This window comes from Mrakia frigida, assembly GCF_051309035.1.
Source record: "Mrakia frigida strain ATCC 22029 unplaced genomic scaffold BDY24scaffold_6, whole genome shotgun sequence".
Lineage (NCBI taxonomy): Eukaryota > Fungi > Basidiomycota > Tremellomycetes > Cystofilobasidiales > Mrakiaceae > Mrakia > Mrakia frigida.
The window spans coordinates 151507-179459 of record NW_027481275.1 but is presented as its reverse complement, the minus strand read 5'-3'; the positions used below and the strand labels follow the sequence as shown (position 1 = coordinate 179459).

Genomic DNA, 27953 nt, shown 5'->3' with positions numbered 1-27953 from the left:
TCCCTCTCTCTCCCTTACTGTCCTTTGGTTTATCCTTGCTTTTCTTGTTAATTCCCCTTCCCTTCCCAACCCACAACCACCCTCCACTCCACTCCCCAACAACCCAACCCCACACTCCACCCACTCACAACAACAACAACAACAACTCGTCACCTTCTCTTTGCCTGCCCTCCCTATCTACCCGTTTTGTCTTCGTTTTTCGTTTCTGTCCTCGGTTTTTTGAATCCCTCTTTCGCCTTCGTCGAGAGGGGGAACCTCCTTTTTTTTGCCGGCTTTTTGAAACGACGATTTTAGTTTTGGATTCTTGATTTGGCTTCTCGCGTTGGGAAAGAGAAAGAGGGAGGTAGCGACGCGTCGAGTCGAGTCCGGTCGGTTCTCTTTCCGCTTCGTTGCTTCCGTGCGTCGCTCAAGGAGAGAGAAGGAAGAGAAGAGAGCAGTCATTCCGTGCATTCGTATCGGTACAATCCGTTCGTCCTATCCTACACTACTACTCCAAGCCCTCTCCGACCGACCCACCAAATCACTCGTTCGTCGTCGTCGGAGGAGGAGGAGCGGTAGGTTTCCCCAGCACTCCCTCGAGCAGAACGGCCATCTCGGGCCAGATCTCATCGCTCGTTTCCCCGCTCAGCTCGTGCGTCAACGAAGGGTAGTTGTCCCCGAAGTAGTGCAGCAGAGGGAAGGTTTCGGTGTTGTACAGGTCGAGTCGTTTTTGGAAGACCTCCTGTGAAAGGAGGGGAAGGGGAAGAGAGAGGAGGTTAGCGCGGGTGTGGGTGACGATGGAGAGAGAGAGAGAGGTGGAGATGGAAGGGAAGAAGGGGAGAGTCAGGGGAGGGAGAGAGAGAAAAAAGGGAGGGACTTTGGAACGAACGGGAGTATCGTCAGGTCGTTTCGCCAGAGGTTCGTTGGTCACGTCGTCCAGTCCAGCGGTGAGAGGTTTGTTGTACGTCGAGTTGTAGACTCTTCCCGAGGCGACGTGGATCCATCGATCTGTGCGGAACGAGAACGAGAACGAGCCAATGGAGAAGAAGAAGGGAGGAAGAAGAGGAAAGGGGAAAGACGCGTCGGTCAGCCCTTTCTTCGTTCTCGGTGGATCTCGGACGCGTTCCTCGACAACCTATCGTATTGGTTTCTTCTTCCTCAGTCCTTTCTCTCGGGAAGACGGAAAAGTGCAGGTCGGACTTACCAGCGATCCTCCTGAGAATGGTATCGTCCTTGACTCCGAGGTTGACGATGAGATTCAGAGCTCGACCTTCCTTCGCGAGAACTTGATCGAGGAGCATCCCTTGGTTGAGCGTTCGAGGGAAGCCGTCCAGGATCCAGTGAGAGGAGTGCAGAGGTGCGAGAGCGTTGAGTGCGATTTGGAGCATGACCTGGTGTTGAGACGGAGCGGAAGACGAGGAGAAGGAGGGGAGGGAGGGGAGGAACGGTTGTGAGCTCTTCGCTTTCGGAACGAGACGGCGGCTGAAGCTCTGCAGGCGAGCCTAGAAAGCCACGAGGCGAAGAAGAGACGATGAACGAACCTCATCGGGTACGAACTCTGGGAAGAGCAAGCCAAAGAAGGTCAGTCAGCGACGAGGAAAGAAGGAAGAGAAGAGGACGGAAGTGAAAGCTCAGCCGGCTCCCCCGTGCTCGGAAAACTCACCTCCTCTAGCGACCAGACTCTCAGCATGCCTTCCAACCTCGGTCTTGGCTGCTATCTCTTTCCTAAGAACGTCTCCTACGCTGACCTAAGAAAACCAAAGCGAAAGGAAGGAAAAGCGTGAGCTCGTTGAGCTCGTTTTCGACAGAGGAACTGAGGTTGAAGAAACGAAGGGAAAACTTACGAGATTCACGTCTGGGTAGGTATCCAAGACCTTCTGGGACAAAGTACCCTTCCCCGAGCCCTAAAAACCAACGACCAACAAAGAGGGCAGAAAGAGTCAGCTCAAGCTCGTCCCATCTCCTCGCTCGCTCCTTCCCCAACTCTTCGAGCTCACAGGTTTCCCAAACAGAACCATCCTCAGTCCAGGCTCCTGAGCTCCCTCAAACCCACTAGCGATGGTCAGAGAGGGTGTAGCTGTCCCCGAAGGTGTCGTGATGAGCGGCCGACGGAACGAGGGCGGAGGGAGGATGGGAGGAGGAGAAGGAGGAAGGGTGATGGGCGAGGGCGTGCATGTTGGGGAGGATGTTGAGAACGAACAAGAGGACGACGACGAGGGCGAAAAGAAGGTTGGCGTAGGAGTGGAGAGAAGTTGAAACTTGGGGAGAGAGAACTTGAGCCTCATGGCTTCTCAGAGAAGGAACGGAAAAGGAACGGCGGGGAGGTCGAAGTTGGGAGGAAGGGAGGGAGGGACCAAGGGGCTGAAAATGAGCTCGACGAAGACGGCTCTCTGGGTGCCGGTCACTTCTTTTCTTCGTGCTTTTGTAGTTTCTACCTCGGGGAGGCCAGTATGTGCTCTCCTCTGATAGGAAGCTCGAAATTCCTGATGTGTCCTCTCGAGAGTCGGTTCACAAAGAAACGAAAACATTATGATCGCGCGACGCACTTCCCTCTTCCCTCGCTCGCCCCGTCTGGAAGTCAATAGTTTTAGATAAAGAACCACCCCAACCCTAGGCTCGTACCAGCCGCTCTTTCTTCCTTCGGGCGGAGCGAAAGGGGGGACGGCTGGGACGAGCCTGACAACCCAACCCATCCCTCTAGATCTTCCCGTGCAGCAGGTTCTTGACCATCTCCCTCGCGGTGAGTCGTCCGGTGTGGTAGAAGGAGATGAAGTCCAACGTCGAGCTCAAAACGTCAGCGAGACCGAAGGGAAGCATGGGAGGGATCCAACCTCGAGCGTACTCGAGAGCCCAACCTCCCTCGTGGAATTCTGAACGACGAGAACGAAGCGAAAGCGGTGGTCAGTTTCTCGAGACGAGCAACATGAGAGGGTAGGAAGAGAACGACTGACTGTACTGCTTGACCTCTCCCCGTCGAAGGTGGTGAACCGAACCGGCTTTGTAGACCTGAGGAAGCAAGAAGACGCGCGTGTCAACTCTCACGGACCTCTTGTTCACGTCGGTCAAGAACGTCCTAGGATGAAAAACTCACCTCTTTTTCCAAAGCTCCAGCAGAGTAAGCCCACTGCTCTCCTTGAAGGATGTTGAAGAAGTCGTCGGCGCTGAAGGAGAGCAGAATCGAAAGGGAGCGAAAGCGTGAGCTCGAACGTCGATTTAAAGAGGACATAGACCTACGTGTGTCGACCAGTGTGACCCTCAGTTCCGACAGCAGTTCCGAAGATGATCACTGCAAAAAGAGGGGAGCGAGTTGGAGTGTCAGCGGACGCGTCGAGCAATCGACTGGGACGACCGAGGTCTTCACCGTCTCTACACGTCGAGCATGAGCTTAAAAGGCTGAAACGTAACGTACGGTACTCTGTGATAGAAGCGTGGATGATGAACATGGATCCCATGGCTCCTCCGGCGTTGTTGAAGACCCTGCGACGGGAAGAGAAGGAGGAAGGGACGAGAGTGAGCTTACATCGACTTCTAGAGGTCCCTGAGGACACAGAAAGCAACAAGCCTGGACTCACCATTCAGAGGGGTTGGAGAAATCGGTGTTCTGGTGACGAGAAGGCGTACGAGAAAGAAGGAAAGAAGAAGGTGAGCTCGGGCGCATCGAAAAACAACCGCGAGCTCGAGTTCGTCGACTCTCTCCTTCCTTCCTCTTCGTCCAGCTCTACCAGTGGCTTTACACGCATTCCTTCAACATCTCAAGGCTCTAGAGGACATGTAGCACTCACGATGGTGTAATCTGGGTGGGTAGCAGCGAGCTTGGTAGTGATGTGCGAGATTATAGCGGTCATGTTTCCTTCGTTGAGCTCAATCGCTTCCTGAGCGAGAGCGTTCAAAACTGGAGGATCAAAGATGTACCATCGTTCCTGAGGACATCAACAGAGCAACGAGAGGGGCAGAGCATCAGCTGAGACCTCTTTTCACGCGTCCAGGAGCAAAAGAGGAAGGAGCAGGAAGGTCGAACGAAAGCTCACCTTTATGGAATCTGCGATTGAGTAGACCGCGACCAAGATGGCGAGGACAGTAGCCCAGACAGCATACTTCATAGCTTTGTTGGATCTCCGAGGAGGAGGGGAGACCTTGGCGGCTTGACCTGTGGAGCGAGGCTTCCTGGCTTGAGACGACATGGCTGTTGGAAGGAAGGGAAAAGAGAGGAGGAGGAAGCGTCCTTGATTTCTCGTTCGACTTTTTGGAGCGAAGCTTCCGAGCCGTCTCGGACGCGTTTGCTTTCCTCCTCGGCTGCTATCAGAAGCGAGAATCTTCGGACCAGCTGAAGAGGGGAGAATCAGGCCTGCTTCTGCTAGCACTCGGAAACTAAAAATCATGTCATTCTTCGCCGAGAAATCTTATCGGAAGCCGTCCACTCCTCGGCCATCTTTCTCTCCTCGTCCGTCCCCTTTCGCATGCCGCGTCGCTTTTCAGCCCTCCCCTTCGCACCTCCACGCCGACCGAGATCTCTATTTCAGCTCAACCATCTCCGTCTCCGTCTCCACCTCTTCTCTCCCAACCATCACAATCAAACCTCTTCAATCACAAACAAATCTTCAAAAAGAGATGTCCAGCTTCGCCTCTTCATCCTCTCAAGCTCAAGCTCAACTTCCCTCTCACCTCGTCTCCTCGCCCTGGCTTCGATTCGAGAGCTCTCAGCAATCACTCTCATCTCCCTACTTTCAATCAACACCCTCCTCCTCCAACCCATCCTATCAAGGCAGTGACGAATCGGACGACGAAGAAGATTCTCCTCTCTCAAACTACCGCGGTTTCCCCATCACTCCCCCTCCGCTCGTCTTCAACCTCACTCTCCCAACCAAACGATCTCCCTCCTCCACCTCCACCACTCCTTCCCTCTCCTCCTCTCACTCTTCCTCGTCCTCTCAGCAATCCTCTTCTTCAAACCTCCCTCTCACTCCAACCGTCTCTCGTCACCTCAACCTCAACCTCGGCCTCGTCTCCCCATCCTCCTCCTCCTCGTCTTGGTCCTCGGCCGCCTCGAACAGGAAGCAGGCAGTCCACCAGGACACGCCGAGACCGATTGAACCTCGAGACGGTTACTTCGGTCGGTCGACTATGGTTTCGCTGCCGAGGAGGAAGGAAGCCATGGAGGTTGGAAGGAGTTTGAAGAGGAAGGTCGATGTCGAGAAATGGCAGATCGAGAGCGTCGTGGTTTGGTGAGCTCAGTTTCTCTTTTCTGGGCTTTAGCGACTCTCTGAGGCTGAGAAACTGACCGTTTGGATTTCCTCTTTTGGTTTATCAGGCCGTCGTCGAACTCGAGAAGGATGGGGATCGTTGCTTGATGGAGGGAGGAGGGAGGAGGGAGACGCGATGCGAACACTGAACGAACTTGAAACGACCTTTACTTAGCCTTAATCTTACTTAATCATCTGATCCGATGGAACATCCACCCCTTAAAAACCTTTCCTTCGAAGTTCATTGCAGGTCCACCATTGAAGCAGCGAGACGAGAGAGCTCAGGGGGCTACAATCGTCGCAGCCAGACGCGTTCGAACCCTCTCCCTCAACTTTCTCTCCTTTCGTTTGACTCGTAGCCCAACGTCGATGAGGAGAAAAGAGACCTATGAATCGTCAAAACGACCTCAGCCTAATCCTACACAAAAGAGAGAACGAGAACATCGAGCTCTCGTCGCATCGCTCAACCTCCCCATCCTCCAGGAAGCAACAAACCCTCTCTCCTCTCTCCCTTCTGCGCAATCCCGCTCTTCCCAGCCTCAATCAGCACCAAGATCTCCGCTCCTTTCACACTCGCAACTCTCGAGGATCTCTGGCCTCCAGTGGAGGTGGCGAGAGGAAGTCCGTTGGGCGAGAACTCGAGGGTGCATCGATGGTAGGTTGGTCGATCGGAGATTGGGAGGGAGTGGGTGAGCTTGGACGAGACGAACGAAGAAGCGGAAGAGGAAAGGAAGACAGTCAGTCAGAGGGACTCGAGATCGAGACGAAGCAGAACGAGACGAGAGAGACTCACCTCGACCCAGATCTTCCTCAACCCTCTCTTCTCCTCCTTCCAACCTCCCAAAGCTCTCAGCGCAGGGACGACGAAGACGTAGAACGTTACCAGTGCCGAGGCTGGGTTTCCAGGAAGAGCGAAGAAGACCTTCTTCTGTTGCTGAGTGGGTGAAGCAGCCGTCGAAGCGGACGAGGAAGAGGAGGAGGCGAGAGGCCAAGGGACGGTAGCGAAGGTGGTTGGCTTTCCTGGAGCCATAGCGACTCGTCCGAAGTGAATGGTTGCGTTGAAGACGTGCTCGAGGAGAGGCTGGAGGAGTCGAGAAGAGAAGAAAGAGGATGAGCGAGAGAGAGAAGGAAGTGAGCCCTCGTCTGACGTTTCAAACGAACCTTGACGAGATCTCCTTCACCCATCGAGGTTCCTCCAGTAGTGATGACGACGTCGGCGAGCTCGAGTCCCTTCTTCATAGCTGCTTCGTGAGCTCCAGTTCTGAAGGAATGAAGATCAAGGACGTCAAGTCAGTTCTCCGTCGACGCGTCGAGGAGAATGCGAGAACGAATGCTCACTCGTCTTTCACGACTCCAAGATCAACAACCTCCCAACCCATCGACTCAATAACGGACTTCAAAGCTGGTCTGTTCGAGTCGTAGATTCCAGTCCAAGAGTGGGGAGCAGGAGCGTCCGAAGGTCGAGGAGGAAGAGGAGGAGGGGTGGTAAAGTCGGAAACGGGAGTCGAGATGGAGAGGTCGATAAGTTCAGAACCAGTTGAGAGGAGAGCCACTCGAGGCTTGAAGTGGACCTTGACCTGACCAAGGGAGGAGAGGGAGGCGATCAGATCTTTGGCCGTCGAACGGCAGCGAGTCGCGTCGCAGCAGGATCGGCTTGAACTTACCTCTCGTCGTCCCACAGTGCCCAAGACTCCAATCTCACCTCCTCCAGCTCCAACGACATCTCCCTCCTGCATGACCTTCTCTCCCTCCTTGAGATCCGATCCAGGAAGTCGAACGTTCTCTCCCTTCTTGGTTCCAGGAGCGAGGATTCGGACGGAGACCTCTTCGCCGTTCGGGCTTGCTGTTTGTAGAGAAACGGAACGAGTGAGCTCTGATCTCAATCGTGGTTTCACACGATCGATTGAGAAACAGCCTCGAACTAACCAGAGATGAGCTCAGTGTCTTCGACCATAATCACCGAATCAGCTCCATCGGGAATAGGTCCTCCCGTGTTGACTCGTTCGATCTCGCCTCGACCGAGAGGCAGTCCAGATCCTCTGACTCGGACTGGGTAGTCTCCTGGTCCGTCCTCGGCTGTTTTCGATGGAAAGCGAAAAGGAGAAGGTCAAGACGAGCTCGAGGAAGGACGAGGCTGGACTGAAGCGAACTCACAGTGAACAGCGTAACCGTCGACGTTCGTAGAGTGCCAGAGGGGCAGAGGGTGAGAAGCGAGGACATCTTCGGCGAGAATGTGACCTGCGAGCTGGGAGTTGAGCTGGGTTTGAGAGAGGAGGAGGGGGAACGAAGAGATCGACGCGTCTCAGCTTCGGAAAGACGCGACGGTGAAGGATAGGGGAAAGATGATACGAACAGGGTGAGAGTGAACTCCGAGTCCAGCTGAGCCAATGACTTTGTGAATCATCTTGACGGCTTCGTCGAGAGGAACGAGAGCGTGAGGAGATTGACGTTGACGAGCCGAAACTGAGACGACAGAAAGGAAGGTCAGTTTTAGCTCGGCTGGCCGATTTGGAGCAGGACAGGAGACACACCTGCTGAGTTGGGCTTAGGATGATGATGGTGGTGGTGATCGTGATCGTGGGAATGGGAGTGGTGAGAGTGCGAGTGAGAGTGTTGGTCGGGAGCGGGTGAGTCTCGGTGATGTCGTTCCAAAGCTGGCGAGAGAGCGGCGAGCGAGGAAGCTGAAGACTGGAGAGGGATGGGTTCCGACGTCCTAGGTTCATGAGTATGCTCGAGTTCAGTGTCGCAGCAGGGGCCGTTTCCGAGGATGTTGAGAGCGTGTTCGAGGAGAGGAGCCTGAGCGAGCGAAACGAAAGGACGAGAATGTGAGCTTCTTGTATTCAAAGGGAAAACCTGAATCCCAGACACAGTAAGAGAAAAGATCCGAGCTACTCACCAGAACAGCCATTCCATCCTTCACACCTCCCTTGCTTCCTGGAAGAGCGACGAGCAGCGTCCTTCGAGTCGAACTGGCGATGATTCCACAGAGAGGGTTTGAAAGGGAGGCGAGATGAGTCTTTGTGAGACCGTAGGAAGTGAGAGCTTGAGATAAAGATGGGAGTGGTTTGGTGATGAGGGGAGTGAGAGCCTGGGGAAGGAAAATAATGAGCTTCAAACCTTCGGAGGTCGGGGGAGGGAGGAGGAGATGGAACAAGAGCTCACCTCGACCGTCACATCTTTAGCCGTCCAGCCGGTTCCTCCAGAGGTGATGATGATGTCGGCCTAGATGAGAAGATGAGCAAGAGCCATCAGCCGAGAGATTCGAGGAAAGTTGAAGGGGAAGGGAAGGAGAGTTGAGCTCGACCATCTCCTTCCCCGAGAAACGACGAGACGTACCTCTCCGTTCTCCGCCCATCCTCTGACTGCAGATCGAATCTTCTCGACATCGTCTGGAACTATGGATCTCTGAACGTCGTGGAAGAGCGAGTTGGGGAACGCTTGAAGGGAGGAGGAGATGAAAGGACCGGTGGTGTCGAGGTTCGAAGATCCAGGCTGAGAGGCCGTATCGGAGACTGAGAAACTGGTCAGCGGACGATCTCTTCGAGACGAATGAGTCTCACTCACTGGTAAGCACCGCTGCCTTGTAATGAGGAGCCATCGTAGTTGGAGGAAAGGGAGATGGGAGAGGAAGGGTGAGCTCGAGGAGAGGCAGCACAGGTGTTGGGAAGCGTGATTTCGAGAGTCGGTCAAAACGAAATCTGAGCTCGCTCCTTCCTTCTTCCCTCAGAGGACCATCGCCTCCCGCAAGGGAGGTTTAATCGACACCAGTTGAAGGACCTAGGGATGCTTTACTTTCACGAGTGGCATCCCCTTCAATAAGTCTACATTTCCACGTCGAGTGGCTTCCGGCGGCGGAGAACCCAGATCATTCCATCGACCTCTTTCTTCCCTTCCGTCCTTCCTCTCCTGGAGACCGCTCTCGGGTGTTGACTTCGGGGTTGGAAGGATTGCTGGGAGGGAAAGTCGAAGGCCGTTATTTCATATCCTCCTTCGAATGAGTTCCTATGGGACAATGAGGGGTGGGGAATAACCAACGGCCGTAGATTCTACCTTCCTTCTTTCCTCCTTTTCTCTTCACTTCACTCCAGACTTTAGTTCGCTCGACTCCTGTTTGGGAGTTGGGTGTCCTTGGATCTGGCTCTTCCCTCTGTTCTCTTCTCGGTGGTGTCGTTGGTTCTTGGGGTTTGGGTGGAAGGGAAGCAGTTGTTGAGCTCGGAAGGATGGGAGGAGGTTGAAGGGAGGGCTGAAAAAGTTACGAGCTCACCCTTCCCTCTCTTCTCTCCTTCCTCCCACCTTCTTCTCTAGGTCTGAGCTTCCAGCCTCTCCACCCTCGTAGGAGGTGCATGGCTCGTCCATCGTTGGAGGTTCCAAAAATCTTGCTAGAGCCGAGCAGGTGGCGAGCTCAAGGACGTCGAACCTCGCTCCTTTGACTCCACTCCTGCTCTGCCTCTTCGCGAAGAAGCTCCCCTCCACACCACACCTCGAGGAGCTAGAGCAACATGGACATGGAGGAGTGGGAGATGGTGGAGGAGGAGGTTCGCTCGAATGAGGATCTCCTGGATGTTAAAAATCAACAACGGAGCTCTTGATTCAACTTCGAGCGAGCTCCTCCTCCAGTCCGTTGGACTTCCTCTCCCTCTCCTTCCAAGTTTCCTTCGTTCTTTCGTTGCCTTATTTGAAATTCATGTTGTTACATCTACGAATCACCTAAAGCACGAAAATCTGTCGTCCTCGTCTTACCGGCCCTGCTCAAGCACACCTCCCCTCCACGTCGCTCGCCTCACTCTCGCTCTCCCTCTCCCAAACGCACTACAACCTCCTCCCTCCCCATCAAATCAACTACACTACTTCGCGGGGTAACCAGCTCATCCAACGACGACGACGAATACTATGATCCAACAGAGGAGAGCTGACTTCCAAACGAGTCGACGCGTCGTCGTCGAGGAGTGAACGCAGGCAAGTCCTCATCTGCCCAGAGGAGTCCAGTTTGGAGGGTGCAGACGTACTTCCGAGCTTCGTGGTGGGAGAGGGAGCCGGGGTAGGAGAAGGTCTGGAGGGGGGAAGTAGAGAGTCAGGGATCGAAGAAGCGGAAAGGAGACGCGTCGCAAGGGACGGGAACGCTCGTCTCACCTCGTTCCCGTTCTCGTTCACTTGGATCCAGAGCTGGCGAGCGTATGCTGATGCCTGAAACGCATGGATCGAGGGAGAGAGAAGAGAGGTCAGTGACAAGAAAAGCACGTCCAGTCGAAATTGAAGCGGACTCGACTCACCCTTTCCACGTTCTTCACACCCAGCCTCTCGTCCCCTTCCACTAGCATCCTAGCTCGTTCCTCATGTTTAAGCATCGAGACGAAGTCCCGGGGAGCACAAGCCCTTTGCTTGGTTGCCAAAGCTCCGAGGGGAGGAAGGAACGAGTGAGAAGGAGGAGCGGATTTACCGAGCGTTTCTCGACAGTGTCTGATGAGGTTGGTAGCGTTGCTCCGTTTGGAGGGAGTGTCGGTTTGGTACTGTATCGAAGCGGAAAGAGCAAGGTCAGCAAAAGAGAAGGAGGGGAAGAAAGGAAGGCGGATAGCAACACTCACGTTCTCCCTCCCTTCATGACCGAACCAAGTTCCGACGAGCGTGCAAACGCTCCAGAGGGCGATTGATTCGAGGATGGGCATTTTAGAAAGTCGAAGTGAAGTTGGAAGGCGACGGGGGATGTGGTTGATGGTGAGAAGAGAGCACGGGAAGAAAGGGCACTTCGACTTAAGCAGGCAGTTTTTTCGTCTCCGATCACGTCTGATTCAGAACGAACCTGCTCTTAAAAGTTTACCCGAAGCTTAGATTAGGTGATCCGGGCTTGGCTTGGTGAAAACGAAGAGAGGGCGATCAAAAGCAATCGAAAGCAGATCTGAGACCTTTCGACGCGACGGGCGGGTTCCTTGATGCTTCCTTCCTCTGCTGTTCGCGATAAGAGCGAGCTAAACCAAGCGGAGATTCATCGAAAAGACATTCGAGAAGAGATGGTCATCATCGTATAAAGTCGTTGAAATAGAAAAGCAAGGAGCAGAGGGAGCGTAAGCACAACAGATCCGAAAAAAAGAGAGATCGTTAAACGTAAAAATGGACCGAAAGCTGAGATGTGTGAGAAAGAGCTGTTCCGAGATGTAAGAAGAAAGAAAAGAGAGAACAAAGTACGAGAAACAAACCGAACAAACCAACACCCTCAGCTCAACCCCTCCTCCCCTCCCCTCCTCAAGCAGTCTTCCTCCCCACCCAAACCCAGCTCTCCACCTTCCCTCCCCCCGTTCCAACACCCACCACCTGACCACTCGGCGGCGACGCAGGCGAGGTCTGCCCACTGAGGAGTTTCCTAAGTCGTCCTCCCGCTCCCTTCTTGAGTTCCGAGCCCGGAGGAGCTCGAGGAGCGTAGCCTTCGAGACCGTAGGTTTGATGGAGTTCGGTGGTGATGAGGATGGCTGTTTGGGTTGCGAAGGGTGAGGGAAAGTGGGAGTGGGTGTGGGAGGGGAACATCGATCTGGTGCGAAGGGAGGAAAGGGAGGGGAGGAGAGAGGACGCGTCAGTTCCTTCGATGCAGCAGCACGCGACGCTCTCAAGCTTGAGAGCGAGACTTGATAGGAGCAGTAATACAGAAAGATGGATACTCACTCGGCCCAAATGGAAGTCGTCTCAGCCAGCACCCCAGGAGCTCTCTTCTTCCCTTCTTCCTCTCCATCCCTGCTCCAAGCGTAATCGCCCACCATCTTCACCTTGCTCAACCCACTCGTCATCAGCAACGCCGGTCTGACCACGATGCTAGCCGTAGGCTGGATCAAGTGCGTCTCGAGGTGTCGTTCGTACTTCGTTCGTTGCAGCTGTTGATTCGGCGTCCCTGCTCCCTTAGCTGAAGTCGTCGTCGTCGGAGATCCACCGAACGAGTTGGCTCCGCTGGTTGGAACTCCTGCAGCGGCGGCAGAGATGGAGGAAGTGGGAGTGTGGTGACGAGGTGTGGAGGGCGAAGAGGAAGCGGCGGAGGAGTGAGAGGTGTAGGAGGAGGTTGGGTCGTACCGAGGTCTGCTGGAGGGAGATTGGACTGGGGAGGTGGTGATAGTTGGGAGGTTGGGAGTGGAAGGCGGGGAGAGGAGTGGAGTAGGTGTGGGGAGGGTGTTGGAGGTTTCGATGATCTGGAGGTGCGAGGCGAGAGGAGAGTCAGGACGCGTCGAACGAGACGGTCGACGCGGAAAGGTAGGAGACGAGGCTGCGCACCTCAAGAACCCCGGTCCCCTTCTTCAAAATCCTCGCTACCTCTTCTAGTAGATCCTGCCACCCAGCCTCAGGGATCCCAAGATTGACCCACCGAAGGTGAACAAAGTCGAAGGAGCCAGAGTCGAAGGGGAGCGTCTTCAAGCTGAACGAAACGAAACGCGATCAACGGCACAGCGAGTCAGTTCCAACGAAGCAGCTCTTCCCCAGACACCTCGAAAACACGTGAAGAAACCGTCTCGACTCACAAATCAGCCTGCACCCACTCAACTCTCTTCGCAACCTCCTCCCAATCCACTCCCTCTCCATCTTTCCTCACCCCTCCGGTGTCCCTCTGAATCTCCACCAGCGCCTCCAGATCCACCTGAACAGGATCCAGATCCAGTCCTACGAACCGAGAAGACTTCCAAGCTTGAGCTTGCTCTAAACACCAAAGTCCAAGACCGCAACCGATCTAGACAAAACCAGCGAGACGAAAGAAGAAAAGTCAGCCCTCGAACTCCTGCCTTCTTCGTTCCTAGCGCTTCTACTCACATCTAAAACCCTAGCAGGCTCCCCCTCTCCCTCTTGCAGCTCTACAAACGTATTCCTCTCGCCTTCGTCTCCTCCAAGACAGAACCTCATCGTCTCCCCCAAGAGACTCTCCTGATCCAACACCTTCCAATCGCTATGGCTCGTCGTCGTTCCTACGAGGTAATGCCTCACCGGCCCAGGTTTCTCCTTTCCCTTCGTCGCTGCTCCTTCCGCCAGGGAAAGGATCGAAGGATGAGGAGGTCTTGACGCTGAGGCTGAAGTCGATACGTTTCGAGCTGCTGCTCCTCCAAAGGAAGTTGGGTTCGAGTAAGGATGCGTTGTAGGGTGCTGTTCGGAGGGACGAGTGACGAGGTTGTAGGCTAGACTGGGGGGTCGTTGAGAGAAGGAGCGTTGGAGGGAGGAGGACGTGGGAGGTGGGTGGTGGTTGCGATTCGAGGACGATGAAGGAGGGGAGGTTGGATGAAGGAGGAGCGAGGAGGCGGCGGCAGAGCTGCTTGCTTTGGGAGGATGATGGATGGAATCGATGATGATGGAGGAGGAGAGGATCGTAGGTTTCGGTCCAGATTGTTTGATCGTAGAGACGGATTCCCAAGGGAGGATGTCTTCGCGAGAGGCGACGCCCATCGGGGTCTTGGTGGGGTGGAAAGAAGAGTCGAACGAGGTCGCAGGGGAGGAAGGAGGTTGAGAGAGGAGCGAAGGAGTTCGACTCGAGGTGGGAGTGGTTGTTGTTGAAGAAGAGGCTCCTGGGTGTATGGAGGTTGAAGGGAGGAAGGAAGGAGAAGAGGAGGTGGGAGCTGTAGAGGGTCTGTTCTTCGAGGAGGAGGAGGAGGAAGGAGGAGGTCGGTGTTGAGCTCGACTCGAAGTCGAGGACTGGCCGAAGGGAGGAAGGTGCTCCATTCCAACTGAAATTTTCAAGGTTTCGATCCGAAAAGGGAACGTGTCGATTGTCTCGGGAAGGGAAGAAAGGAGGAGGAGGGTCGTGGTTGGAGGGAAGGAAGAACAAAGAGAGAGGGAGAGGAGGGAAGGTCAAACAAAGGGAGAGAAAGAGGGGTAGGTCGTCTGCGGTCGTTCAACAGGCTTCTTTTCCCTGTCTTTTTGAGCAAAAATTGAGACCGTGTATGAGATGAAACCTTCCTTCCGCGTCTGACTCGTTCAACAGAGCAAAAAAAATCTTCAAGAAAACGACGAGAGGGCAACCAAACAAGAAGTGAGAGATCGGCGACGCGTTCAGCTCGCACTCCCCTTCTCTCCCCTTCCCTCTCCCTCGATCCCGCCATCTTTAAAGCCTCAGTGAACGAGAGTGGAACCTTCGTTGATGAATGAAGAACTTCACCATGTACAGCCATGCGATAGAAAAGCGGTTCGTGGCCGACTGACCGAGCTCATCGAAATCCGACCTTGCTCCCTTTCATCCTTCTCCTCCCCAAACGGCCATCTTCGCCTCCCCCTTCCCTCTACATCCTCGATCAGCATGTCCACCTTCTCTCTCCCTCCTCCTTCTTCCTCCTCCTCGACACCTCGACCGATCCACGTCCCTTCGCCTCTCTGCCTTCTGTGCTCCTCCTCCATCCTCCCCTCCACCTCTTCCTCGTCTTCCTCCTCCCCTCGTCCGATCTTGACGTCGTGCTGCCAGAGAACGATCTGCGTCTCGTGCCAGATCAACAAGAGGATAGCTCGTTGGGATCCCTGCTTGGCTTGTGAGGGAGGGTGGAAGACGGCGGGGAGGAAGAGCGAGAGAGGGAAGGAGAGGGAGTGTGAGTTCGTTTTGGGAGACGACGACGACGACGACGAGGAGGAAGACGAGGAGGATGAAGGAAACGACGAGATCGAGATCGAACAGAAGGAAAAGGACGATAAGGATCCTCTCACTCAAACGAACTCTACATCGTCTGCTCCAACCGATCCGAAACCCTCTCCCTGCTCCTCCTCCTCCTCCTCCGTCCACCACCTCCTCCTCCCGAGCGACACCCTCCTCGGACTCTCCCTCCGCTACTCTCTCGATCCCCACCACATCTGCACGCTCAACAACCTCCCTTTCTCTACCATCCACACCACTCCTCACTTGCTCCACACAAGAACCTACCTTCTCTTGCTCCCCTCCCCTCCGCCTCCCCTCCCCGCGTCCGTTCAAGCTCAACGGGACCATGATCGAGCGCTGGCGAGGTTCGCGAGAGTGACGAAGGAGCAGGACCCGTTGATCAGGAAGGCGTATGTAGAACTGGCGGAGGAGGGGTTGCTGGATCGTGAAGAGGCCGCAGGAGAGGGAGGGTACGAGGAAGGAGAGAAAGAGAAGAAGGGAGGAAAGGGCGTTGCTGGCGAAAGAACGACGGAAGGGAGAGCTGTAGGGAGGTTTTTCGAGGATGCGGAGTGGGAGAGGGAGAATAGCAGTGGAGGAGGAGGGAGGTTGAGAGGGTTCCCGGTCGCTGCTGGAAACAGTGGTTCGGGTTGGAGGAGTGCTGGGTCCAGTGCTGTGGGTTCGGTAGATAGGAAAGGAGCTGGAACAGGAGGAGGAGGAGGAAATTGGTGGTCTGGTTGGGGAGGGAAGAGTGGAGGGAAGGAGGTGAAGAGGGAGGTCGTGGGGAAGGTTGGTTAGGCGCGTCGGCTTTGGTTTCTCTTTGTCTTCCTCTCGACGATCGTCGTTTCCGTACTATCTTTCCCAAGACTCTTTTCTACCTCCTTCTCGATCCTTTGCTCGCTCTTCTCCTTTCAGTTTTGTTGTAGCTTTGGATCACGAACTGTCACGCTTTCTCTTGTTTCGTTGCTTTGTCTCGTTCTGCTCTTCTCTGCCCTTTTTTTTGTAGCAACTACACACGCGTATCTTTCCCTTTTATCCCTCGTCTGCAATTCCTCTTCTGGAGAAGGCCAGAAAATCTGCCTTTGATCGTCGCTAAGCAAGATAAAAACCCACGACGCGCCGACGCGCAAAGTCCTCCGAGCTTCAAAATCAAGCAAACGTCCCCGAACCGTCACTCTCTCCCTTCCCTCCCCTCCTGTCCTTCCTTTCAAGATGGACAACCGCGTCCCCGTGAGCACCTCTTCTTCTCTCCTCTCTCTTCTTGTAGCAGCAAAGAAAGGACGACAGCTCTTTCAAGGCTGACCGTCCCGCTCTCTCTCCCTCCTTCCCTTCCCTCCTCCCTTCCCTCCTTCCCTCCCTTTCCCTCAAAAGCTCGCGATCCACATCCCTCTCTCCTCTATCCCCCAAATCTCTCCTCTCCCTAATCCTCGCTCTCCTCAAGACGGCTACGAACCTCCCAAGACGGCCGTTCAGACGCTCGTGGACGACGCTCAGGCGAAGGACTTTGACCAGATCTGCTTGAGCTTGACGAACTCGTGAGCCTCTCGCCCGCTCTCTCCTTCCCTCTCCTCTTCGAGGTTTTCAAACAGCTTGCTAGCAAGGGGGTTTTTCGTTTACTGACGAGACGTCTACGGCTTGACGTGCACAGAAACTGGCGAACTCGTTGGGAGAGGTTGTGTTTGCGAGCGGCGGATGCGCCTGATGATCCTGAGTCGAGGAGGAAGACGGAGGAGGAGGCGGAGCGGTGGAGGATGGGAGGAGGCTTCATGAGAGGGGAGGTTACGGTTACTAGACTTGGTGAGTTTTTGCTTTGGAGGGTGTAAAGGGAGAGGGAGGGGGAAGAAAGGGAAGGAAGGAGAGCTTGAGCTGACCACTTTCTCCCCTTCCCTTCCCTCTCTCCTTGTCTCCTTTCTTGTTTCGTCGACTTTGCAGAGGAAACCGAGCACCTCATTGGACTCGCTTCGGACTGGCTGGAGCTTGATTCTCCTGATGAAGGGATTCGGTTCGATTCTGAACTCGTCAGTCCTCTGGTCTCTCCCTCCGACCGCTCTCTCTCCCTTCCCTCTTCAGCGAGCTCACCGTTTCCCTCTCCTTCCCTTTCCACCCTTCCCTTCTCCTCCAGGCCCTCCGCCACGAGCTCGCCCAAGCCGTCTACCTCAACGTCCCCGTCGTCATCCTCCCTCCTCCTCGAAACCGAGCTCTCGTAGCAGACTACGCTCGAGCCGTCAACGCCTGTCTCGCTGCCGGAGGTCCTTTCGGTCAGATCTCCATTCGAATCCCCATCTCCGACCCAGCAGAGCTCGTCCATCCCATAGGAGGATCCAGATCGAGCTCGTCGATACCCTCGAGGGCCAGTGGGACGGCTAGTGCGAGGTTGAGTACGGCCCAACCTGGGATTCCGGATCCGAGTGCGACGTGGGAGATTTGGGATTGTATCAGGACGATCTGTGGGTATAACCCTAGGTTGAGTTTGAGTGAGTCCTTTCCTTTTTTTTTCTTTCTTTGACTGCTCTGCTCGAGGGAGAAGCAGGAACTGATCTCGGAGTTCCTTCATTTTCAGCCCTCGACTTGACGACTCCTCTCCCTCCCTCTCCTGGTGCTCTCGCTCGATGGGCCGCCGAACCAACTCGACACATCCTCCTCCCCGCTTCGAGCTTCATCTCCAACGCTAAGGGATACCCCGTACTCAGCAAGGCTACTCAGACGTTCCTCAAGGAAGTCATGAAGGTGCGTCTCTTTCTTTCGCGTCGACGACCTCGTCTCCTTCGATCGCTGAACCTTTCTTCATTCCTTCTTTCCATCAGCAACGACCCACCATCATCCTCTCCCAAACCACCGAAGGTCATCACCCAACCGGAGGAGCAGCAGCCTACCCTCAGTACCTTCGTCATCTCGAGAAGGCAGCCCGAGCGATGCACACGGACGGAGGGCCTGGAATGGACGACTTCGCCAGAGGATATTGGGACTGGCTGCAGGCTCCGTTGCAGCCTTTGATGGACGATTTGCAGAGTAGCACGTACGAGGTGTTCGAGAGGGATCCAGTCAAGTACAGGAACTACGAGGAGGCGGTGGTTCAGTGCTTGAACGATCGGTCGGCGGAGGTGACCTTGTGAGTTTCGAGTTTTCGAGCGACGCTCTCTCTCTCATTTTGAGGTTCCTTCGATCTGACGCTGGTTCTGTTTCTTGATTCGGATAGGGTCATCTACATCTGTGGAGCTGGTCGAGGTCCTTTGGTCGCTGGTGTGCTGAGAGCGTTGGAGAGGACGGCTCGGAAAGCGAGGGTTTACGCTGTCGAGAAGAACGCGTCTGCTTTCGTCACGTCAGTCTCACCCTTTCCCTTTCTGTTTTCTCGAGTGACTACTGACCTTTTCTTCTTCTTCGTTGTCGTGTCGTCGCAGTCTTCAAGAACGTCAAGCTCTCGAATGGGGGTCTTCAGTCGAGATCATCTTCGGAGACATGCGAACGATCGAAGTCCCTGAACCAGCAGATGTCATCGTCTCGGAGCTTCTTGGATCCTTCGGAGACAACGAACTCTCTCCCGAGTGTCTCGATGGTGCGATGAGGTTCTTGAAACGTACGTGTCTCGTCTCTTCCTCTCTCTCTTCTCTCGTCGACGTCGCGTCCGACGAAGCTGACCTCGATCCCCTTTTCCTCCCTCCCTCCCTCAGCTGACGGAGTCTCCATCCCCTCCAACTACACCGCCCACCTCGCTCCTCTCGCTTCCTCCAAACTCTTCAACGAAGTCACCTCCTCCACTCGAGATCCCAAGCAAGCCGAAACTCCTTACGTCGTCATGTTCCAGGCCGTCAACACCTTGTCGGGAGAGCCGAACATGGAGAGCGTGAGGTGCGGAGCGAAGGTGCAGGAGTGTTGGGCTTTCGAGCATCCGAGGAGGGATTTGGTGCTGGATAACAGAGGACTGCCGTTGACGAACTCGCACAACACGAGGTCGGCTCAGTGAGTCTCGGTTTCTCTCCGTCTCGTTGCTCTTCCTTCCCCTTTCGTCTCGAAGAGAAGCTGATTTGATTCTCTCCTTCACTCTTCGTTCAGCTTGACTTTCCACATTCCTCACGCCGGAGCTCTTCATGGACTTGCGTGAGTCCTTCGCTCCTCAGTTCGCTTCAACTCTTCTCGAACGAGTCCCTGACCTTTCGCCTCTTTCTTTTTCTTCAGCGGATACTTCGAGGCTCATCTTTACGGAGACGTTGGACTTTCGATCCACCCCGATCGAATGCATCTCGTCAGCCCAGAGATGCTCAGCTGGTTCCCGTTGTTCTTCCCTTTCAAGGTGGGTTCGAGTCGTTGACGAACGAGAACAGATCGAGACGCCTCGCTGACCTTCGTTGCTTCTCTTCCGCTTCCAGGAACCTCTCTTCCTTCCTTCCAACTCGGAACTCGACGTCCACATCTGGCGTCTTACCGATTCTCGCAGTCGGAAGGTCAGTCTTTTTCGTCTCTCGTTTCCCTTTCTTCGACGCGTCTCTGTCCTTCCTTTCCTGACCCTTCTCTCTCCTTCTCTTCCTTTCCTGACCCTTCTCTCTCCTTCTCTGCCCCCTCTCGTCTTCGGCAGGTCTGGTACGAATGGCACGCCGAAGCCTTCCTCCCCGTCACCCAAACCAACTCCAACAACTCCCCTTCCCTCAACGGCGCTCCCCAAACTCCCAACCCCCATCGCTCAGGCGGAAGCAACATCTCTCCTCCCGCTCCAAGTCCGATGATGGACGCTCACAACAGCGGAGGAGGGTTTAGCTACGCTCAGGGAGATCGAGATAGTGGGAACGGGTTCGATCTGGGAGCTGGAGGAGGGAGGTTGAAGATCGGCCAGACGAGTCTTCATAATCCTTACGGAAGGGGGTCGTTCATCGGACTCTGATTGGACTCTGATATAGGGACGGAGATGGGAGGGTTGAGGTTGATGGTTCGAGGGATGGGAGCGTTGGAGGAGCAGGCGCAGACTTTGGGTGCGTTTGGTTTTGTTTTTCGGTTTAGCAGTGTATCAGTTTCCCAGTTCTCTCTCTTATTGCATCTTTTCGAGCGTCTCAGATTGCGAGACTTCTTCGAGGGGAGAGAGAGAGAGAGAGAGAGAGGGAGGTTTCGTTCGATAAGGTTGCAACGCCGAGAAGAGATCTGAAAGAGAAAAGCAAAGCAATGTCGTGAAGTCGTGAGGAATGATAAGTAGGAGCCATCTATGAAGTCTAGAATAAAGGTAACAGCGAGAGAGAGGAAAGGACGAGAGAGAGAACTAAGGATCGGCAGGCGAGGCGGGAGAGCGATTCTTGTCCTCTCTCTGATCTTGGAAGAAGGTTGAGCTACCGAAGAGGGCTCGGCTCAGTTCCGTGATCTGTGAGAGAATCGAACGAAGCGAAGGTCAGTTCGACTGCAGAGGGACAGATGCAGGAAGGAAGAGGGCTTGCCTCCTCGACAACTTTGATCACTTCCTCGAGTGCTTGAGCCTCTGCGAACGCGTCTGAGAAACGAAGGATAACAAGAGTCAGTTGGAGATGAAAGGAAGAAGAAGAATAACAAGAATAGGCTCACAGAGGAAGGCGGCATCTCGATGGAGAGGACCAGGGTTCTCCCTCGAACTTGACCTGAGGAGAGCGACCTCCCCCACGTCTCCGTTCCCCGTTGGGCGATCCTCGGGAGCCAGGAGTCCCTCGAGAGCCTTCATCTCCCATTGCCTGACAGCCTCTCGGGGCGAGGGTAAAAATTGAGGGAGCGGAAGTCGAGATCGGAAGGCGTGAGAGCAGGCGAAGAGGTGGACGAGGATCGAGGAAACCTGCATACGAGTACGAGACGCGTCAGGATGGGAAGCCGTTGAGCGAGGAGGGAGAAAAAAAGAAGAGGCTCACCAGATCCTTTCTCTGCTGTAGAACTCGAGTGACAGTCTTTTCCCTTGGGATCTTCTCTCGAATAACGGCGATGGAGATGAGCAGATCGCTGAGTCGTTGAACGCTTTGGATGACGCGACGATAGATGCGAATCGGCTGGGTGGGTCCGAGAATGAGAGGACGTCAGTACTTCTTTAGAGCGTGAAGAGAGAGGAGAGACGCGAACCTACCTTGTGAATGAGGGTAATTTCGACTCGAAGCGACGTGAGATGAGCTGAACATCGACCGAGCGTGATCTCGATGGACCTCTCGATCTTGTCCGAAGACGATTGGTCGAAGTTGTAGTCTCCAGCGGAAAGAAGCTCCCTGCAGCAGCCCGAGAGAGAGAGAGGGAGAGAACGTGATCAGGGACGTGCGATGTCGAGAGAGAGAGTGCGAGAAGAACGAACCGAGACATCGCCAGGTATAACTGAGTAAGATCGTCGAGAGCAGACGCTACTGAAGAGAGGAAAAGGATCTTGGCGTGGGAAGGAAAGATGAACTCGGTCGCAAGCACAGCTGCAGCGATTCTGAAGGAGGGAAGGACGCGTCGAGTCAGCAACGACGTGGGACTCGAGCTCTGCGAAAGGTCAGACTCACCCGATGCACACATCACTCGTTCTTTTCAGAGCGATGTCAATGACGGAACTGTGAGGAAGTCCAAGGTACGGGATGTAGAGGATGGGAGGAATGGTGATCGAACTGGAACGAGAGGGAAGGTCAGCTCAACTCGAGAAGGACGCGCCGTGAATGCACTCACGCAACAATCCCAACTCCAGGATATCCGGTAAATAGCATTATCAAAGCGGTGAGAACTCCATAGCAGGTGGTGAGGACGACGAGGGCGTAGGGATTGCCTCGAGAGATGGCCCACATCTGAGACGAAAGAAGGAGAGTCATTTCGACCGAAGACGAACGAGTTGAGAGGACGAAAGTGGGTCGTAGTCAAGCTCACGATGCAACCAAGGATAGATCCAGAGACAGTACCAAGCTTGAAAAAAGAGGCCAACGAGGTCAGTCCTGGCTCAAAAAGGGAGAAAGTCTCGTTCAAACTCACTGCTCGATAGAAACCGATCCTCCAGGTCTGACCAGCAGTGGTTTCAAGAACGTAGACGCTGAAAACGAAGAAGGAGGGTACGAATCAGACTGCGCTTCTGGGCAGGATCAAAGAATTGGAGAAGAAAGCTCACTAAGAGATAGGGATCCACGCTCCTCTCGAATCGAGCCACCACACTCGCCCAGAGTTTCCCGGAGGCATGAAAGCGGGTACAGAGAGTAGGATAACTCCCAGGCCTACTTTGAAGGCGTATTGGAAGTGAAATCGGCGCTCCTTGAGGTTCGAGTCGAATTTGGCGAGGTTGATTCGACCTGGAAGGAAAGAGGAGTCAGCGACGCGGTTTCTTTTCCGGAGACTGCAACTCACCTTGGATCGCAAGCTCAGAGTCCCACATCCTCCTAAAGATGAATCCGAACCAACGAGGTGTTCCGAAGGTAGCGTTCCGAACGCGGACGGTGTCGACGCCGACTCCAAGGAAGGCCTCCGCGACTGAGGTCTCGATCTCGGTACGCAGATGTTCAGGCTCGGAGATGGTTTCGTTGTCGGGTTCGTCTCGTTCTCGAGCTGACTCGTCCCAGGTCGATGTGACGGAGTTCTGGGAAGGAAGCGGGAGATCAGCCTCGTGCTGCGATGAAAGAGACGCGACGCAGTGATTGAACTGACCTCTCCGAGCCATTTTCGAGAGAGCTGAGGGAAACGGAACTGAGCCTTGGAGTTGGTATGCAGGCTGAGCTCCCGGGCTGATCCAAGAGCGTCGTTCAGGGTTTGCGAGACCTGAGAAGGAAAGAACGCAAAGGAGGAAGGTCAGATCAGTGCTCGGAGGAAGAGAAGATGATTGCGGCCGTGAAGAAACGCGTACCGATCGGAGGTAATATGCAAACAAACTAATCTGAAGCAGTTCCTCGTCCAGTCTGTTACTCGTCTTCTCCTTCTCCTCCCATCTCTGAACAGCAAGCTCCAACTTCGCGTCCATCTCGTCTCGATAGAGCTCCTCAGCCATCGTCAGTCTCTCCCTTGCTCCCTTCATTCCATCGTCCGACTGTCCCTCGAGGACCTTGTGAATCACAGCGTACGAATCCACCAGAGCTTTGACGAACTCGACCGTCGGGTCTTGGAAGGCTCCTCGTCCTTCAAGGGGAATGCCGAGTGTCGCGTCTGATCCTCGACGGATGGGAGGTGGTCGAGCTGAGGAGTACGAGGATCCAGCTGCTACGTCCATCTTCAATCTCCGAATCAAAGCGAGGAAGGGGAGGAGCCGATAGGGGGCGAATTTGTTGAAGGAACCCTCGTAGAGACACGAGTCGTAGGCTGCTGGAAGCGCACGAGTTTGAGCGATGAAGAGGGAACGAAGGTTGGTGATCTCGGGAGAGAGGTTCGATGTGTCGGCGAAGAAGTCATCGACCGAGGATAAAAGGAGTCGTTCCGACGTCCTAAAGGCCACTTGAGTGAGATCGAGGAACTTGGCGACGCTCGTAGTGGGGAAGAGGAGTCGGGCGATGAGGGAGCTTCCAGCAGCGAAGAGGGTAGGGTAGAGGAGATCGAGAACGACGATTGGAGGAAGCTACAAAGAGAGAAGTCGGGAGGAGGTCAGATATTGAGTGCAATCAAGGAGAAATGGAGGGAAGAAGGTGTTCGAGGGACGACGGGAGGGTACGGATCTTCCTTCCCTTCGCTCGATAGGAAAAGGGGGATCGCTTCGCCGTCGAAGTTCAAACTAGTAGAGACGGAATTGTCTACTTACATCTGTTCGTCCCATCTCACTGGTCAACAGCCAAATCGAATGGAAGAGAGCGAGCCTCGACCCGGTCGTGAGTCGAGGTGAATGCGATCGAACGTAGCCCGCTGTTTTTGAAGATACCGATGTAGGTAGATGAGCTTTTATCTACGGAGAGTGGAGTGGACATCTCCCTCCTTCTGCTACTCACCGAGGCAAGCGATGATCGTGAGAGCGAAAGCTCCGAGAACGCGGCTGCTCGACGACTCCTCCCCTTCGTTCCTGTTGTTGAGGACCGTCCCGATTCTGATGAAGAGAGAAGACCACCCGATCCCGATGAGGCACCCAACAAGTCCAAGCACTAAGGTGATGGAGCAACGAGACCAAATCAGCTCGAACGTCTACTGAACGGAGAGAGGGACGACGAGGTTCAGGAAGGAAGGAGAGCTCGACTCACCTGTCAACTCGACTTGAGCGCCAACAGTTGAACCAGGGAAGAAGAAGAGTGTGTTGATTGTGAGAGCGAGAAAGGCATAGCTGTATGAGGGTGGAAGGAAGCTCGTCAGCTGTGATTCGCAGCTCACGACTCAGAGGAAAGAGGAGAGGAAGGAGAAAAGGAGAAGGACGAGAGCTCACGTTTCACTCAATCGGGCTATCGGTCTGATCACGATGCATAGCGAACAGATGAACACTGCCAGACCAGGGACGGCGAGTCGTGCTGCTACTGGCTTGAAGTCCGCTAGAATTCGAGAGGCTGCATTCATTCGGAGGTCGACGTTTGAATGAAAGAAGGGAAGGGCTGAATGGAGGTGAGCTCACTCGAAATAATGAAGCCGGAGTCACCTTCTTCCTCTCCCTAAGTTAAACTAGGGGATGCAGTCCTCTGGCGACTTTGTATCGGCAAGATCCAAACAGGCTCGAAAATGATCTGCAGCTTTGAACCCAAAGCGGAGCTCGAAACAAAAGCGTCGTCGACGGCTCTGGAGCCGATTCTCTTCTCTAGGATCGGTAAACAATTACAGTGGAAAAGGTGTCGAAGAGGACTTGGAAGGTCTTGTTTCGTAAGTATGGTGTTGTACCGGAGGAGCACTGCGAGCAAGAATACTTCCTTTTGAGCTTCGAGGTGTTCTGGCGCCTTGGTCGCAAATCGAGATCATTATTCGTTCCCTCGCCGATCCCTCGTTTCTTCTCAAAGGAGGCTCTTTACAACCAGTCGAGTTACTCTCAGAGGGTATCAGTCGTGAAAGTTCATGATTATCGAGAAACTACTGGCGACTGTGATCAAGCTCGAGAGCGGAGGATCTCGTTGAGGCCCTCCCTCTGTTTGCAGTTCTCCAACGCGAACGAGGCTGCGAGAGCATCAATCTGGTCGAAGCTGAGGTCCTTGAAGTACTCGGCGAACTGCCGAAGGGGGGTAGCGGAGGATGAGGAAGGGATCAGCCTCGGTCGGGCGAAGAAATGGGACGGCGACGCGTCGAGCTCGTGTATTCAAAAACTCACCTGGGGGTACAGCTCCTCGCTGAGAAGGATGTTTCGCACCAAGCGTCCGACGTGCGTCGAAGTATTCCACATGGGAGGGTATCGTTGCTTGATGGAAGGGACCTCCTTCTCGAGCCAGTCCTCGAGAGGTTGGAAGATCTGTGACGAAGGAGAAAGGGAAACGATTCAGTCGATCAATCTCGAGAGGGACTCAAGAACAGAGATTTGGAGAAGGAGGGGAAGAGGACTTGTGGAACTCACGTGCTGAACAGTACTGAGATCCGTTCCCCACTCATCAGCTGCGAGCCTCTTCTTCTTCGCGAGGAAAGGAGCGAGGAGCTTGATGTAAGGACCTTCAGGATCGGCGTAGACCATGCCTTGGAAGCCGATGTCCTTGTAGAGCCAGATCGTCCAGCTTGATCTCGCTTCGGTGTAGCTGGAGAGACGAAAGGGAGGGCTCGAAGGTCAGCTTCGAGAAAGAAACGCGTCTCGACTTCGAAGCAAGGAAAGGCTCACATGTCGAGCTGATCCCTGAGAACGGTGTACCTCTCCTCGTTCTTCTTCTCCCAACCAGGTCCATCTAAAGCACTCTCGTAGACGGGTCCGAACCTGATGAGAGACAGATACACATCAGTTATCGGAGCATCGACCCGAATCGACGACGCGTCTCTTCTCTCTCGTCCTGCTCCCCTCCTCCCTCGTTCCCTCCCCAAGAAAAATGACTCACTCTCCGTTCCACATGGGTCCGTTGTGAGACTTCATGAACTCAACCTTACGTTCGAAACTTCTCTTGAGCTTGGCCTTCTGATCCTCGGTAGCTTGATATCCTCCTCCTGCTGGGAAGCCAAAGTTGGTGTCTGAAAAGCGAGGAAGCGGCGAGCAAGAGTCAGAGAGAACCATAAGGCAAAGGAAGAGGCAAAGAAGTCATGCGAACAATCGTGGTAGGCGTAGCTGCGAGGAGAAAGAGAGGTCCGAGGTCAGCGATTGCCGACGTGAAGAAGAAGAGAAAGACGCGACGAACGCAGAGTTTGGCAAAGGTTCTTTAAAGTAACTGAAGTCTGCCGCCCAAGTATTACCATCCTAGGTAGCAACGAAGTATGGGAGGAGAGAGCTCGGTTAGCTCGTGAGCGAGAGGGATGCTCGAGCGACGCGCCTGTTGGAAGTTGCGACGAAAACTCACGATGAACAAGATGTGCTCAGGATCTATGGCTCTGATTTCCTTCTCGGCTCGGTCGTACCAAGCTGTGTGTGAAGAGAAGAGAGGGAAGGAAGGGACGAAAGAGAAGTAAGTGACGAGAGGGGAGGAAACGGATCCGTCGTAAAGGACTCACCGACGATTCGAGTATGCTCAGGATCGGTAGGCTCGTTGAGGATGTTCCACCCAGCAATCCACGTATTTCCCTTGTATCTTCGGGCGATTTCTTTCCAGAGGTTGATCGCACGAGTTTGGAAGTCTCGGTACTCGAAGAACAAGGCTCGATGAACTCCGGTGTCGGCGTGCCCTGTAAGAGAGAGACAAAGAGTGGCGTCAGTTTTGACGCGTCTAGAGAGAAGAGAGAGAGAAAACCCCTGGGGGACGAACAGTCGATGTTCTGGCCTCCTGGGGCAGCGTGAAGATCAGGGATCACGAAAATTCCTCGAGCCGAACAGAGGTTGACGACTCTCTCGAGCCATTGAAATCCAGCCTCGAGCCATACACCACTGCGAGGAAAGGGAGTAATGTCAGGTCGATCTTGATCGAGAGGCTGGAGAGGAAAATGTGCTCACGGCGCGTCGCTGGAAGGAGAAGACGAGAAGGGAAGAGGTCAGGTCGAGTTTCGACGCGTCAAGCCCAATCGCTCGGGGACTCACTCAGACTCGAAGTGTCGGTAGTTGAAGGGAACTCGGATGCAGTTCAATCCAAGCTGGGAACAGTTCAAACGTCGAGGTCAGCTTGGGCTCAGCCTTGGGGAGGGAAGAGGAAAGGACGGAACGAACCGACGCGAAGAACTCGGCGTCCTTCTCAGTGAAGAAATGCTCTAAAAAGCCGTTGAAGTAACGATCGTATTTTTCTTGACCCATCACGCCCTTCAAAGACCTCCTCATGCCGTCTTCGTGACCCGGGTAACCTAAGAAAGAAGAAAAGAAGAATGAGATGGTCTTTCCTTCGTTTCAAGCTCAGCAAGTCATCTTCACTCACCGGTGATGAAGTTCTCCATCTTTTGAGAGAAAGAAATGAAGCCAGAGTCAGCTTTGATTCCAAGACCGAGGGTCGAGAGAGGTGAAGGAAGGAAAAGAGATGAGCTGAAGCACCGAGTCGAAATCGAGACGAGCTCGAGGGACGAAAGACTCACGTTAAGCCATCCTCCCAACCCAGCTCCTTTGAGAATGACTTCTTCTCCTCGTTCGTTGACGATTTGGTTTCCTGTGAAAGAGTTGGGCAAGAAGAAAGAGGGAAGGAAGGAGATGGTTAGCGACCGACCTCAGCTCATCGCCGAGATCTCGAAGCTCAAAAGATCGAGCGTACCTTTGACCTCTGTGAAGAAGCGAGAGAAGGAATGACATAACGTTAAGCGAGCATATTTCAACGAAGAGATGAGAGAGGGCCAGCAAGGCCAGCAAGAAGATGAGCAAGGGACGTACTGAGGACGCCGCCATCGTAGGGAGGAGAGGGAGGAGGGACTTTGATTTGATAGGTAGACCTTTGGAGAAAAAGCAGAGAAATGAGCCTTCGTCTTATTCTCTTGATAGAGCGTCTCAACTTACATGGTTGGAGGAGAGATGCTGTTGGTTGGAGGGATGGGAGATCTCGAGCTGAAAACGAGCTTCCCTCTGCGGAGAAGCCTCGGAAAGAGTCCCTCTGCCACAGAGAAGGGGACCTCAGGTCCAACGGTCCGAGTTGCGGATCCTATTGTTTGTCTACACCCGTCTAAAGAACCCGCGCGGCTCAGATGTCGGTGCACCACGAGATGAGAATCGAGCTGGATCGCGTCGTCGTTATTTGCGTCGGGTTCTGTCGCTCTCTGCCTTCTGCCCTCCTTGTGCTGCTACACTTCAGCAC

The 27953-nt window shown here is 54.3% G+C and overlaps 10 protein-coding genes across 10 annotated transcripts; 3 read left to right on the top strand and 7 right to left on the bottom strand.

Moving 5' to 3' along the window:
• Positions 1 to 225: 225 nt before the first annotated feature.
• Positions 226 to 2328, bottom strand: BDY24DRAFT_380411 (adenylate kinase family protein). Its single transcript, XM_076639168.1, has 7 exons — positions 1977 to 2328; positions 1824 to 1883; positions 1643 to 1727; positions 1521 to 1537; positions 1184 to 1370; positions 869 to 987; positions 226 to 721 (listed from the first exon to the last, which is right to left on the bottom strand). The coding sequence occupies exons 1-7, from the start codon at positions 2262 to 2264 to the stop codon at positions 521 to 523; spliced, it is 957 nt and encodes a 318-aa protein (XP_076499058.1). The 5' UTR covers positions 2265 to 2328; the 3' UTR covers positions 226 to 520.
• Positions 2329 to 2491: 163 nt separating this feature from the next.
• ERG2 (C-8 sterol isomerase ERG2) lies at positions 2492 to 4330 on the bottom strand. Its single transcript, XM_076639167.1, has 8 exons — positions 4008 to 4330; positions 3762 to 3899; positions 3552 to 3580; positions 3389 to 3456; positions 3214 to 3265; positions 3071 to 3140; positions 2931 to 2985; positions 2492 to 2849 (listed from the first exon to the last, which is right to left on the bottom strand). The coding sequence occupies exons 1-8, from the start codon at positions 4158 to 4160 to the stop codon at positions 2677 to 2679; spliced, it is 738 nt and encodes a 245-aa protein (XP_076499057.1). The 5' UTR covers positions 4161 to 4330; the 3' UTR covers positions 2492 to 2676.
• Positions 4331 to 4527: 197 nt separating this feature from the next.
• On the top strand, positions 4528 to 5439 carry BDY24DRAFT_380404 (uncharacterized protein). The gene is made up of 2 exons (XM_076639166.1): positions 4528 to 5201; positions 5288 to 5439. Exons 1-2 carry the CDS (start codon positions 4588 to 4590, stop codon positions 5325 to 5327), a joined length of 654 nt encoding a protein of 217 aa, XP_076499056.1. The 5' UTR covers positions 4528 to 4587; the 3' UTR covers positions 5328 to 5439.
• Positions 5440 to 5682: 243 nt separating this feature from the next.
• Positions 5683 to 8817, bottom strand: BDY24DRAFT_412822 (bifunctional molybdopterin adenylyltransferase MobB/molybdopterin molybdotransferase MoeA family protein; the record flags this gene model as incomplete). Its single annotated transcript, XM_076643118.1, has 13 exons — positions 5683 to 5913; positions 6013 to 6300; positions 6381 to 6480; positions 6558 to 6796; positions 6884 to 7062; positions 7146 to 7295; positions 7374 to 7476; positions 7573 to 7682; positions 7751 to 8015; positions 8116 to 8307; positions 8382 to 8441; positions 8556 to 8731; positions 8784 to 8817. 13 exons carry the CDS (start codon positions 8815 to 8817, stop codon positions 5683 to 5685), a joined length of 2127 nt encoding a protein of 708 aa, XP_076499055.1.
• A 1290-nt stretch (positions 8818 to 10107) lies between these two features.
• Positions 10108 to 10882, bottom strand: BDY24DRAFT_412821 (uncharacterized protein; the record flags this gene model as incomplete). The annotated part of the gene is made up of 4 exons (XM_076643117.1): positions 10108 to 10269; positions 10350 to 10403; positions 10490 to 10726; positions 10802 to 10882. The coding sequence occupies 4 exons, from the start codon at positions 10880 to 10882 to the stop codon at positions 10108 to 10110; spliced, it is 534 nt and encodes a 177-aa protein (XP_076499054.1).
• A 574-nt stretch (positions 10883 to 11456) lies between these two features.
• BDY24DRAFT_412820 (class I SAM-dependent methyltransferase) lies at positions 11457 to 13895 on the bottom strand (the record flags this gene model as incomplete). Its single annotated transcript, XM_076643116.1, has 5 exons — positions 11457 to 11739; positions 11871 to 12385; positions 12468 to 12609; positions 12713 to 12918; positions 12999 to 13895. 5 exons carry the CDS (start codon positions 13893 to 13895, stop codon positions 11457 to 11459), a joined length of 2043 nt encoding a protein of 680 aa, XP_076499053.1.
• A 574-nt stretch (positions 13896 to 14469) lies between these two features.
• Positions 14470 to 15935, top strand: BDY24DRAFT_439133 (uncharacterized protein; the record flags this gene model as incomplete). Its single annotated transcript, XM_076644420.1, has 1 exon — positions 14470 to 15935. The coding sequence occupies one exon, from the start codon at positions 14470 to 14472 to the stop codon at positions 15589 to 15591; it is 1122 nt and encodes a 373-aa protein (XP_076499052.1). The 3' UTR covers positions 15592 to 15935.
• A 24-nt stretch (positions 15936 to 15959) lies between these two features.
• Positions 15960 to 19753, top strand: HSL7 (protein arginine N-methyltransferase). The gene is made up of 14 exons (XM_076639165.1): positions 15960 to 16023; positions 16165 to 16328; positions 16442 to 16590; positions 16726 to 16811; positions 16916 to 17267; positions 17354 to 17520; positions 17598 to 17902; positions 17990 to 18112; positions 18192 to 18367; positions 18462 to 18750; positions 18844 to 18888; positions 18967 to 19081; positions 19158 to 19232; positions 19364 to 19753. Exons 1-14 carry the CDS (start codon positions 16006 to 16008, stop codon positions 19664 to 19666), a joined length of 2367 nt encoding a protein of 788 aa, XP_076499051.1. The 5' UTR covers positions 15960 to 16005; the 3' UTR covers positions 19667 to 19753.
• Positions 19754 to 19825: 72 nt separating this feature from the next.
• On the bottom strand, positions 19826 to 24298 carry BDY24DRAFT_380395 (Fusaric acid resistance protein-like-domain-containing protein). Its single transcript, XM_076639164.1, has 18 exons — positions 24071 to 24298; positions 23892 to 23971; positions 23646 to 23795; positions 23462 to 23562; positions 22580 to 23281; positions 22384 to 22494; positions 22087 to 22315; positions 21854 to 22031; positions 21721 to 21778; positions 21619 to 21654; positions 21424 to 21539; positions 21264 to 21365; positions 21074 to 21193; positions 20855 to 20990; positions 20646 to 20780; positions 20332 to 20572; positions 20208 to 20260; positions 19826 to 20134 (listed from the first exon to the last, which is right to left on the bottom strand). Exons 1-18 carry the CDS (start codon positions 24196 to 24198, stop codon positions 20036 to 20038), a joined length of 2775 nt encoding a protein of 924 aa, XP_076499050.1. The 5' UTR covers positions 24199 to 24298; the 3' UTR covers positions 19826 to 20035.
• Positions 24299 to 24715: 417 nt separating this feature from the next.
• On the bottom strand, positions 24716 to 27550 carry BDY24DRAFT_406102 (glycoside hydrolase family 5 protein; the record flags this gene model as incomplete). Its single annotated transcript, XM_076642685.1, has 15 exons — positions 24716 to 24835; positions 24935 to 25072; positions 25175 to 25349; positions 25430 to 25522; positions 25641 to 25770; positions 25848 to 25864; positions 25935 to 25993; positions 26094 to 26155; positions 26245 to 26415; positions 26496 to 26614; positions 26765 to 26817; positions 26891 to 27021; positions 27093 to 27111; positions 27247 to 27317; positions 27427 to 27550. 15 exons carry the CDS (start codon positions 27548 to 27550, stop codon positions 24716 to 24718), a joined length of 1482 nt encoding a protein of 493 aa, XP_076499049.1.
• Between the last annotated feature and the right edge of the window lie 403 nt (positions 27551 to 27953).

What these genes read in the sequence shown, in the direction of transcription:
- BDY24DRAFT_380411 (XM_076639168.1), bottom strand. Translation starts at nt 2,264, where the DNA reads ATGAGGCTCAAGTTCTCTCTCCCCAAGTTTCAACTTCTCTCCACTCCT. An exon ending in CCTACCCAGACGTGAATCTC is followed by an intron (nt 1,728 to 1,823) that starts GTAAGTTTTCCC and finishes TGGTTTTCTTAG; the next exon opens with GTCAGCGTAGGAGACGTTCT. An exon ending in CATTCTCAGGAGGATCGCTG is followed by an intron (nt 988 to 1,183) that starts GTAAGTCCGACC and finishes CGTTCCGCACAG; the next exon opens with ATCGATGGATCCACGTCGCC.
- ERG2 (XM_076639167.1), bottom strand. Translation starts at nt 4,160, where the DNA reads ATGTCGTCTCAAGCCAGGAAGCCTCGCTCCACAGGTCAAGCCGCCAAG. An exon ending in TTCTCCAACCCCTCTGAATG is followed by an intron (nt 3,457 to 3,551) that starts GTGAGTCCAGGC and finishes TTCCCGTCGCAG; the next exon opens with GGTCTTCAACAACGCCGGAG. An exon ending in CGCTTCTATCACAGAGTACC is followed by an intron (nt 3,266 to 3,388) that starts GTACGTTACGTT and finishes CTCTTTTTGCAG; the next exon opens with TGATCATCTTCGGAACTGCT.
- BDY24DRAFT_380404 (XM_076639166.1), top strand. Translation starts at nt 4,588, where the DNA reads ATGTCCAGCTTCGCCTCTTCATCCTCTCAAGCTCAAGCTCAACTTCCC. An exon ending in ATCGAGAGCGTCGTGGTTTG is followed by an intron (nt 5,202 to 5,287) that starts GTGAGCTCAGTT and finishes TTGGTTTATCAG; the next exon opens with GCCGTCGTCGAACTCGAGAA.
- HSL7 (XM_076639165.1), top strand. An exon ending in GGAGCTCTTCATGGACTTGC is followed by an intron (nt 18,889 to 18,966) that starts GTGAGTCCTTCG and finishes CTTTTTCTTCAG; the next exon opens with CGGATACTTCGAGGCTCATC. An exon ending in CCGATTCTCGCAGTCGGAAG is followed by an intron (nt 19,233 to 19,363) that starts GTCAGTCTTTTT and finishes CGTCTTCGGCAG; the next exon opens with GTCTGGTACGAATGGCACGC.
- BDY24DRAFT_380395 (XM_076639164.1), bottom strand. Translation starts at nt 24,198, where the DNA reads ATGAATGCAGCCTCTCGAATTCTAGCGGACTTCAAGCCAGTAGCAGCA. An exon ending in GCGTGGATCCCTATCTCTTA is followed by an intron (nt 21,779 to 21,853) that starts GTGAGCTTTCTT and finishes CTTCGTTTTCAG; the next exon opens with CGTCTACGTTCTTGAAACCA. An exon ending in TTATACCTGGCGATGTCTCG is followed by an intron (nt 20,991 to 21,073) that starts GTTCGTTCTTCT and finishes GGGCTGCTGCAG; the next exon opens with GGAGCTTCTTTCCGCTGGAG.